This window comes from Cotesia glomerata, unplaced genomic scaffold (assembly GCF_020080835.1).
Source record: "Cotesia glomerata isolate CgM1 unplaced genomic scaffold, MPM_Cglom_v2.3 scaffold_25, whole genome shotgun sequence".
Classification (NCBI taxonomy): domain Eukaryota; kingdom Metazoa; phylum Arthropoda; class Insecta; order Hymenoptera; family Braconidae; genus Cotesia; species Cotesia glomerata.
This window is the reverse complement of record NW_025402996.1, coordinates 34,027-44,923: the sequence shown is the minus strand read 5'-3', so window position 1 is coordinate 44,923 and position 10,897 is coordinate 34,027. Positions and strand designations below refer to the sequence as shown.

The following is a 10,897-nucleotide window of genomic DNA, read 5'->3' as shown; positions in this document are numbered from 1 at the left end:
GTCGTCAAAGAAATTTATAATAAATAATGAAAAATCTTTCATTCTTTGTACGGTAGAATCATTTTTCATTTTTCATTTAGTTATTCTAAATAACACAAATCATAATATACTAGACGGTTTTTTATTAGTTTAACTTTATCAGCTTAATATAATAGAATAACTATTTACGTAATTGATATATTACTCTACAAAAAAGGAAAAATAAATATTAACAGTCGAATTATTATTGTTTTCCTCTTGAAGAATTTTAAACGAATAAACATGTTTATTAACTGAAATCTAATACGTAAATCATAGATTGTTTTTACAATCTGTTATTAATGTTTTGGTGCAATAATTTACAGAGTTCATCACCAGAGCTTTCACTTTTACACACGTGGAAATAAGATTTATTTGCTATTGGCTAAATTCCAATAAAAAATAAATTATTAGCTTTGATTTTTTCTATTGTATTCTTTTTAATTTCTCACGCATTATAATAACTTGATTTAACTTTTTTTACAGTGAAAAATATTTTACAAAAAAAAAATTTGCGTGAAATAATAAAATTATACAGTTAAATACAAATTATTTATTTAAGAATTAATATGAGAGGGCCTTAATTTACTGTGTTAACAAATTGATAAAAAATGCTTCCGGTACATCTGTAAAATGCACATGTGGTTATCTTGCGTGTAAGAAAAATAATTCACTCGAAATCTGACGACTCTGTTTTTTATTTTTTTTTTTGTCGGTTATTGCCATTAAGAACCGGGTCAGTGGCCTCTTGGACAATATAGTTGCACATCTTTGTACTCATATCTACTATAATTGATTCTCGAGTTCATAAGTGGCTACAAAAAAATGTTTTTAACTGTATATAATTGTATTATTAATAATAAAATTTATAATGAACAGCGACCAAAACACATGGACCTTGAAAATATATTAATTTATTTTTTAGATACAGAATATTTCAAGTTAATTCTATTGAAAATTGACCTTTGTAATAAAATTATATTATCAATAAAGAAAATGATAGACAAAAGTAGATGAGTCAGCTACAAATTTCATTAATAGTAATCATTTTTTTTTTATTCGTTACTCCTTTAGAATAACAAAAAAAAGTTATGAATATCTCTTTCTTCTTGCAATTTTCATGTTCTTCATTAATTTTTCCGACCAAAAGAAATTAATAAAATAAATAAACTTATATTAAATTTTAATTATATGAAAAATAATTTTGTAATTGATTTTTCGAGTGTTTTTGCATGAAAAAGTATGAAGAAAAAAAAATCATTCATTCTATGTTTTTAATTACACCATAATTATATCACTATGTGTTAGGTAATCGCAAAAAATATTGAACCATTAATAAAATCTTATCAACATTTTCTTGAAGGACTTGTTTGCTTCTTTCTACTCATATACATCTAAAATAAGAAAGTGGAGTTACTTTCTTCATAATTAATAATATTACGCTACAAACTATGAGAGAAACATTAATTATTCATAAAGTATAATTCTTACATGAATAGCAGAAAAATATCGCATGTAATAGACTAACTTGTCTAGTTAATTGAACGTTACGTTAAATAAAATAGTAATAAGAATAAGTAACCTGTATCGCTGATGAGTGAATGTTGCTCAGTTGGCATTTTATCGTACGATACAGAATAAAAATAAAAGTAAAGAAGGAGAAAAGCGTGATGGTATAATCGTCCAATAAGATTTTAGTGACTGTTTAAATGTTGTGTGTTATTACACGCTGTGTGTTGCAAGCGATATTTCGAAAAACACGTCATTATCTTACGCGGCGCACACCCGCGGAATGGAAGAAACTGATTGGTCCAATATTACGTCACGGATTTCGAGGATAAGTTTGATAAACAAAAGTGTTTACTGTGAAACTGTATACAGCAAGATACGGAATAACCCGACTTCTCTTTCTATTCTACACGATAATATTGTAAATCGCTAGTCGTGTATGCGACTAATTGCAAAAAAAATAATAACACGTGTAATATCCTATAGATGTTTGCTGATTTGATAACTCGATTAATTCTCAGAATGTTTGACTCATTACAAAAGAAAACAGGGGACAAAAACAACACATGATCATATATTTATGAAGTAGAAAATTGTTTTCATGAATTTTTAATTTTGTTATTATGTTTGATAAAATTATCAGAAATGTGTTGTTATTTGCTCATTAGTTTTTTTTTTTTTCAAATTTAGTCATAAAAATATATTTCAATATTTTAAAGATGTCTTTGAAATGAAAAAGGAAAAATGCTGTTTACCATGAAAGTAACTTTAGGTCAGAACTTATAAATTCTTTTATCTTAAACTAATAGTGATTTTAATTCTGAATTTAAGATTTTTTTTTCGAAAGAATGATTTCAAGGTTCAGTTAAATTGAATTTATTTTAAATAATTATCTAATACTTTTTTAATATATTTAAATTTCCACATTCCTACTTATTAATATTATTTTTAATGATAATCATAACGATAAGCATATAAAATTATTGAATTAGCTTTTTATAAGTTGAAGACTTAAAAAATGTTGCTTCAGATTATCGTCGTTTGCAAAATTGATTCAGAATAAATTAAGCGAAATAACAAAATTCTAACGGAATTTTGAATACTTTTGTTGATTAGTCAAACTAAAATTTTTTAATTTGAATTAAAAGCTGATGTGGAAAATATTGCGAACATTTATTGGTTAATAAAGATTAAATAAACAGTTGATCCGAAAGACCATCCCTGCGACTTCCCGATAATTCAGTACCTAAGCGCTTAAAATTGCACTTATGATGTTTTTGAGCTCTTCGAGCTCCAAAATATAATTTATGTGTTATTTTGAGCTCTTCGATAACTTACGAATTGGCCTGGCGACGATCGACGTGATTTTTTTTGTGTTAAGAGCTGATTTGTTTTTGGAATCGATCAGTAGAGCCGTTTAAAAGTTATTCCAAAAAAATCGTATTAAAAAAAAATGTTTTTCGTAGTTTTTTTGAGATTTCTTAAGATCTACCGGCTCGAATCAGTCCAAATTGTATTCAGAATCTAAGTTGAGTCAAGCCCTTTCAAATAGCACTAACTGCGATCAAATCGATCAAGCTGTTCAAAAGTTGTGAGAGGTTTACATCACATCCACACACACGCACAGACATACAGACGTTATCGTGAAATTAGTCAGAATAGCTTCCCTTCCTAGGACCTCAAAACGTCGAGATCCGATAAAAACTCGATTTTCGAAAATCGGGGTGAAACCAACAACTTCCCTATTTCTTTTCGAAAATTTTCAATTTTCTTAGCGGGAAGTTAAAAATTGTCATTTTTTATAGTTCGAAAATAATTCTGCTAAAACTTAAAAATTTCCGAATTGGGTGTCCATATGTAATCATAAGAAGTTCAAAACTTCAAGGCTGTGATAATTATCAAATTTTTTTACCGAGTGAGACGTAACATTGATGGCTATGGAGTAAGAGTACTGATTTTTTTATTTTTTTTAATATAATGTAATCACAGCTCTGTTGGTATCTCTCAGATAACAAACAATCAAATCAAATTAACAAATTAATAATCATATTCATACTCAAACCAGTAAAACATTAATATCACTTTCAATATATCCCTCACATCTTTAGTTAATTATTATATATTATAATTATTATTAAATTAATATTATATTATATTTATTTTAATATCTGTAAAACTGTAAAAATTTCAGTGTTTTCTTTTTTTCCTTTTTTTCTATCACTTTTCTCTTTTTAAACACTACCAGTATAGTGCACTTAGTTTTAATTTATACTATGTAATTTGTATAAACTTATTTAGAGACCCTGTTATTGGCCTTCTGGCTGTTGGGTTGTATACAAGGAAATAAATAAATAATAATATTATTATTTTTATAAAGCGTGTAGGTAGGTTTTTTTAAAGTATTTATAATTCCTCCATAATTAATTATAAGTGCATACGAACGCCATCTGGGAATTATTAAATACGATATTAAACCTTATTTAAATTTACCGCTCCCGTAGGAATACAACTTCCGAGTTTCTAGTGTTGACGCATGTGCAGTGAATAAATTCATAAAATAGGGTAAAAATCCCGAACAAACCCGAGGTTTATTCTCTTGCTTGGACGACTATATATTGAAATCTAATAGTGAAACGTCAAACACTATTATTGTTATTTCATTATAAACGTCAAATTCTAAGAGTAATAGGGAGATGACATGTCAAATAATAAAAAATAATTTAATAATTTCAGTAACGCTTGTAAATAAATAAATCAGTATTATTATTATAATTACTTTCGACGCAATTTTAGTTTAATACAATATATATATATGTATTTTGTTAAAATAACCTTAAAAAAATTCAAGTTATGACACTGTAAACATTTGGTGCTGTTGTGACAAAGTGACAAAAAATATGTCAAGATTATTTACATATAATCTCAATCAATTGATTTTTAAATTTAAATTTTAAATATCTTATCAAGTATCATCGCTGCATAATATAAACTCTGACCTTTGGAGTGTCATTTAAAATTAATCGCAGAAAATTTATTCATTAGTCATGGATGTTCAAAGTGATAATCTAGTCTAATTTTTTAATTGTGTTTGCTTTATATTATGTTATTTATTGTATTTAAATTAATTTAATTGAGATATTTTTTAAATAAATTAATTCTAATGTCATCTGACGACGAATTAACGTTGCCATCAGAGGCTGATGATGCGAATCAGGAAAGTGATCCACCTCTTTGGAGAGTATTGCATGAGCTAGCATGCTTAAATCGTAATTTTTTTTCAAAACATTTGGACGAAAATGGCTTAAGGATACACGCTGCACACATTGTTATACTTGACAATTACAATGAATTTCGTGAATTGTACAAAGAAATATCAGATATTGCACCACAGTTTGATTTTGATGAAATTACACCAGGTAATGGATATCGAAGTTTTCTTAAACTTGTTGACCAATGTTTACTGCACACTGGTGGAGTATGCAGGCATATTTTTTCCTACAAAGACTCAGTACTTTTTAGAAAATCCAATTATATGAGGTATACTATTAAAATTTATTAAAAATTCACTCTCAACGAATAATTATTTTTACTCATGAATTATTTATTTATTTATTTACAGAGAAATAGAAGCATGTTCACAATTAATTGTAGCTCTTAAAACGTTTTTACATCATTTAAAGACGCTTTACAGTTGGAGTGAATTAGCAAGTGATGGTAAATTGTCATTATTTCCTTCAGATGAACATAGCCCTCAAGAACTATTAAATCAGGCTGGAAATATCGATCAATATTGCTTCTATGGAAGATGTCTAGCTTTCCAAGTAATTTATATAATTAAATGATTTTTTTTTTTAATTATTATTAATCAATAATTATTAATTAAATATTGAATAGTTTGCAGACAGTATTAAATACGTACTCAAAACATTGCTGTCATCCATGGCAACTTTCAGTGAAATTTATTACTCTAATGGATCCTTACTCAATAGATGTACTCAATCGGTTAAATACTTTATTGATCCAGAGGCACGTGCTCGTCGAGTTGTTAATATTTCTCAACGTGCTGAAGTGGATTTTTGTAAATCATTTTGGATGCTCAATGAAGCTGGTTAGTTTGTTTTTCATTTTTTATTAAAGTCAAATTAATACAGCTGTACACTATATATATAAAAAATAACTTCATTCTAAATTTACATCTACTTGTTAACCCGTAGTGGTCATTATAGGTCTAGATGATCCCAGGAAATTTTTTAGTTGCTCTTGCTTCGAAGATATCATTCAAAATGGTATCTATGGTACCATCTATTATTTTTTGAAGATTTTTTTAGATTCATAGAAATTTACGATTTCATTTGCACAAATAAATATACTTTTTGAAAATCTCGATATGACACTACTTTTTTTCAAAGTATGCGATATCCGGAGAAGAACCCCGGAGGTCATTTTCATTTATCTTAAAAAATGAAGTTTTTAGTAAAAAAAAAGTCAAATTTTTCGAAATTTGATTTTCTCGCTTTTTTTTTTATAATTAAACAATTAAAAAAAATTAAAAAACGATTGATTTATTCAGTGGAAGTGTTAAGAATTACTCTCATGTGTGGTTCGAGTGAAAATATTGAAAAGAACGCAAGTAGCAACAATTTTTTCCGTGCATGGGGTCAACTAGACCAGTATGACCATTACGTTATTTTTAAGAAGTGTGACCACTACGGGTTATACATAATTAAATATTTTAAATTTATTATTTTAAAATTAAAATATTGATTTATTATTTTCAAGACATAGTTCAATTTGTGCCATTAATGTTAATGCCTTCGTTGCCAATAAATCAAGTGATATCAATCCCTCCAGAAGAATTAATATTGCCATCAATTGATGGTACTGATGTAAAAATACCTATTCCGAATAGCCATATAGGAAAAAAACCGATCCACGTGAGATTATTGAGTGCAAAGCGCAGAATAGGAATGGTATGCTATTAAATTATTTCACATGTAGTAAATATAATTAGCAAATATAAAAAAACTTGTACTTTACCGTAGGTTGGATCTGCTCGTGCAAGTGGAGAATTGTTCGGATCGTCAGATGTACTCTTATTCCACTGTCATGGTGGTGGTTTCGTAGCACAAACTTCAAAGTCACACGAGCCGTATTTGCGTAGTTGGGCAGTAGAACTTGATGCACCAGTATTGAGTGTTGATTACAGTTTAGCACCTGAAGCACCCTATCCACGAGCTATCGAGGAAGTTGTTTATTCCTATGCTTGGGCATTAAAGCATGCTAACTCATTATTAGGAAGTACTGCTAAAAAAATAATCGTAATTGGTGATTCAGCAGGTGCTAATTTAAATTTAGCGTTAACTACTAAATGTATAGAGATGAATATTCGTAAACCAGATGGCATTTTTATGGCTTACGTACCAGTGCTAGTGGAATTTGTACCGTCACCTTCAAGAATGCTTGGATTGACTGATCCACTGTTACCATTTGGATTTATGATGCGTTGTTTAAAGGCTTATACACTTGGTGATACTCGAACTTGTGTAAAAGATAAAGAAGCTGATCTTGAATCAACTCCTTCTGACACAGATTCATTCGCTGAAGTCAGTGAGAGTGATCTTATTGCTTTAGCATTAAGTCCAAATGGAGATGAAGCGGGAAGCAAAAATAAACTAGAATCATTACCGTCTGATTCAACATTAAATTCAGTTAGTTTAGTTGACGTTGACGCTACTCAGGTGCCTCAAGCTAATTCAACAACTGAATCATCACAGGATTACATTCAAAGATTTTTCGACTTTTATAAAAATGCCGCAGCACGGCTTTCTTCATCATCGGCGAATAGTGTTGCTAATAATTATGATAATTATTCTGACAGTAATACGTCAGTTGGTTTCTTTGGCTTATCATTTGGTAAAAGTAATCAGAAATTACGTGAACTAGACGACGAAGACTCTAAAAGTCCAAGTGAAGAATTTGTTTTTACTGTTCCACGTGATCCTTTACTAAGTCCTTATCGGTCATCTGATGATTTATTACGTAAATTACCACCAACTAAAATATTGGTTAGTATTAATTAGTTTATTTTTTAAAAAGACAATTTTTCTCAAAATATTTTTCAATTCCTTTTTTTATAGACGTCAGAATTGGACCCTTGTCTGGATGACTGTGTTATGTTTGGACGTAAATTAAAACAACTTGATATTGACGTTTCTTTAGACATTGTAAAAGGGTTGCCTCATGGATTTTTAAGTTTATCCGTGGTTAGTATAATTCTAATAAAAGTATTTTATTATTTTTAGAGAAATATTATTGTTGACAATTTTTTTTTTTTTTTTTAGATGTCTAAAGAAGCTCTCGAAGGATCGGAGTTATGTATAAAACGAATTAAGCAATTAATGAATATGTAATGATAACTAAAGCTTTAGTAGATATTTAAATGCCGTTTGACTTAAATCTTGTAATGAAATTTGTAAATGTTTAAAGTCAAAACGCTGACCAAAATGAATGCATAATAATTGTTCGATGCCTAAATATATAATAATTATAAATTAAATATTTCTATTTATATAAATATAAATATACATATGTATTAATCCAGAGATTCGAATCCGCAGGACGGACAATAATATGAAATAAAAACACAGACCTCTCAGTTTTTTTTTATTGTTATATCATGGCAGCACGGGTTTATTATTTTATGATATAATTAATATAATTATTTCAAATACAAGATAATTTTTAATTTAATTTTTTATTTTTTTACAAACAAGTCACCTAATTTTTTATTTTATCTATTTAAAAAATTTCAACGATCTAATGCACACTATGTGCGGAAAAATAAATAAATAATTTAAAGAAAATGAAATTGTTAAAACAATAATTTAATTACTAAGTGATTGTTATAAAATTATATTTCAAGTAATTAATATTTTTATAATGGAAGAAAACAATATAAGAAATGAGAGTATCTTTTATTGACATTTTGTACAACGGATAAACAAAAAATTAATTAAAATTTTGACAGAAAAAAATGACCGGGATAAGATAAACAAAAAATGTAATTTTACTCACGATAATTGATTTGATTTAAATATTTACTTTTGCTGGTTATTTATTTACTGTTATCAATTTTAGGATTTTTATTATATTAAGTTGAAATTTGATGATTTGAGTTAATTTGTGGGCGTAGGGTTTTTTGAAGCACATGTGCGTCAGCAGGTTCAATTCTTTTATAATAATGTTGTTTTGTTTCCACGATTTCAAAGCCAAACTTTTTATAAAAATCAATTGCTCCTTCGTTGTTTACTTGAACATGCCTATAAAAAAATTCCGTCGCGTTAAAATTCGATTATTATCTTATCTATTACAATTATATACAACTAAATATTTTTACTAAATTATTGACCAGTTATATTTACAATTTAAATATATTATACAAATTTACTCATATTATTTTTATGTCACATAACTTTGTTAAAGACAGTATTAAATCAATCAGTGTAAATTTCACGAAATATTTTTCTTTTTCAGCTTAAACTGATAAACAAACTCATAAGGAATAAATTATTTAAGAACCTACAGTGAATATTGTCCTAAATGTAAGCAACGACAATTGAATAAAATAATTGAAAAACACTGTGAAATATTTAAGCGGTTTTTTAATATTTGAGAGCTAAGAAAAAAAAATGAAAACTTCAGCTTTTATTCTTCGTCTCTTCAGAGTCCGTAGAGGATAACAGACGCACTGAAATTTTACTGGATTTCCTTTATCAACGCTCATAGATAGTTAAAGCTGAGTAAATGTCATATAATATTAACTACTTATTCTCTTCGGCTACGCATACATCTACGTAGAATGTACTTAAAAAAATTTTATTCTATCAATTATTCTTTAACAATCGTAAGTATATTATTTAACAAAAAAGAAAAACATTAATTTATAGTTCATTAGATCTTTCATATAATTTATGAAAATTTGAAAATCATCGTTTTTAACAATTTATTTATGCCAAAAATAAAGTGTTCTTACCAACAATGATAATTACACGACAATTATTAATTAAAATTTTTACAGATAAAATTATGTGACAAATGTTAGGCAAATAAATTTGTAATATATATTTGAAGAATAATATTATAAAGTAATTGTAAAATGAATGAATTAAAAAAAAAATTGAATAAACTTACAGAAATATTGAATCGAAATTCCCGTCTTTGTGTACATAATTTAATACATGTTGTACCATAACTGTGCCAATACCAAGCCTTCTGTAGGGTGACAGACATCCTAACGTCATTATGTACAACCTTCGTGAATTTTCCGATGTGTCAACTCTACAGCAAACTGCTCCGACCTTTTCAGGCAATTAAATACATCAAAATATTATTTAGATACCAATCATGTATAAATAATAAACAAGGTTATATAAATACCACAATGTCATTGTAATAAGCTAACTTGGCAAGTTCACCAGCCTCCAAGACATCCTTATAAAATTTTTCATTGTATGATACTGGAAACACAACTTGATTAAGTAATTTTAATTGTTTAATATTGTGCTGGGTCACATCGCCAAGTTCTATTTTAGCCCTGAAATGGAAAAAAAAATAATAAAATCAATTAATTATAAAACAAATATTAAATCACAATATAATTAAAATACATTTAATTATTAATTGTAAAAAAGAAAAACGTACGGCATTGCGCACGAGGATCACACCAGTAGTTCATTCAATGATAACTACTTTTAAAAACATAATATCAGACATTTATTGTTAAATTTAATTCATTGTGATATTTGTTAACTTAATAACATTTACAGATATTTACACATTGGTCAGTTTAATTGACAATTAGACGAATTTGAAGTTACAGATACTATTACTCAAATAAATTAATGAATTTTTATAACCTAAAATATTTTATAAAAGTTTTACCTGGTCATATTTTACACGGATGTCAAGAGAGTGTACTCGTAAAGATTGTGAATGAGAGTAACGAGGAAATCAAGAAAAGAGTCGATTCTACCGCGCAAGCAGTATGATATACTTGTGTGCATACATATGTATATATATATGAATATCTGCTGTGTGTATGTTGTTCTTTTTTTTTTTGCTTTAAGCCGCTTCCATCGGATTTCCGTTTATAGCCGCCTAAAATTTTTGAAATAGTTATTTTGGAGTTATTTTTAATAAGAAATATAATTAATAAACAATTTTTCAAAAGTTCGTAAATTTTTTTTGACATTTTTTTTTAATTCATATTTTTATTTTGATTAACTTAAAAAAAAAAATTCAATACTATTGAGAATGATTAAAAAAAACATTAATTCTAAACTTTTTAAATATATTATATTATTTTCCTTTA

At 27.4% G+C, this 10,897-nt stretch overlaps 2 protein-coding genes across 4 annotated transcripts; one reads left to right on the top strand and one right to left on the bottom strand.

The window, feature by feature from the left end:
• The first annotated feature begins 4,137 nt into the window (after positions 1-4,137).
• On the top strand, positions 4,138-9,885 carry LOC123274188 (hormone-sensitive lipase). Of its 2 annotated transcripts, none has more exons than XM_044741704.1 (7): positions 4,138-5,064; positions 5,147-5,348; positions 5,422-5,635; positions 6,307-6,497; positions 6,570-7,592; positions 7,665-7,790; positions 9,061-9,885. In XM_044741704.1, exons 1-7 carry the CDS (start codon positions 4,688-4,690, stop codon positions 9,112-9,114), a joined length of 2,187 nt encoding a protein of 728 aa, XP_044597639.1. In that variant the 5' UTR covers positions 4,138-4,687; the 3' UTR covers positions 9,115-9,885. The 2 variants fall into 2 exon arrangements, with proteins under 2 accessions (XP_044597639.1, XP_044597638.1); XM_044741703.1 differs by lacking the exon at positions 9,061-9,885 and adding an exon at positions 7,869-8,173 and having other exon boundaries at positions 4,141-5,064.
• LOC123274189 (probable N-acetyltransferase san) lies at positions 8,483-10,648 on the bottom strand. Of its 2 annotated transcripts, XM_044741707.1 has the most exons (5): positions 10,468-10,648; positions 10,228-10,274; positions 9,964-10,120; positions 9,718-9,884; positions 8,483-8,846 (listed from the first exon to the last, which is right to left on the bottom strand). In XM_044741707.1, exons 2-5 carry the CDS (start codon positions 10,230-10,232, stop codon positions 8,678-8,680), a joined length of 498 nt encoding a protein of 165 aa, XP_044597642.1. In that variant the 5' UTR covers positions 10,233-10,274; positions 10,468-10,648; the 3' UTR covers positions 8,483-8,677. The 2 variants fall into 2 exon arrangements, with proteins under 2 accessions (XP_044597642.1, XP_044597641.1); XM_044741706.1 differs by lacking the exon at positions 10,228-10,274 and having other exon boundaries at positions 10,468-10,646.
• Between the last annotated feature and the right edge of the window lie 249 nt (positions 10,649-10,897).

Excerpts from the sequence above, each read along its gene's own strand:
- LOC123274188 (XM_044741703.1), top strand. The coding sequence starts at position 4,688 with ATGTCATCTGACGACGAATTAACGTTGCCATCAGAGGCTGATGATGCG. Across the intron at positions 5,065-5,146 it reads AGAAAATCCAATTATATGAG|AGAAATAGAAGCATGTTCAC; the intron begins GTATACTATTAA and ends ATTTATTTACAG. Across the intron at positions 7,593-7,664 it reads TACCACCAACTAAAATATTG|ACGTCAGAATTGGACCCTTG; the intron begins GTTAGTATTAAT and ends CTTTTTTTATAG.
- LOC123274189 (XM_044741706.1), bottom strand. Across the intron at positions 9,885-9,963 it reads CTTATTACAATGACATTGTG|GTCGGAGCAGTTTGCTGTAG; the intron begins GTATTTATATAA and ends TTGCCTGAAAAG. Across the intron at positions 8,847-9,717 it reads AATTTCGATTCAATATTTCT|GCATGTTCAAGTAAACAACG; the intron begins GTAAGTTTATTC and ends ATTTTTTTATAG.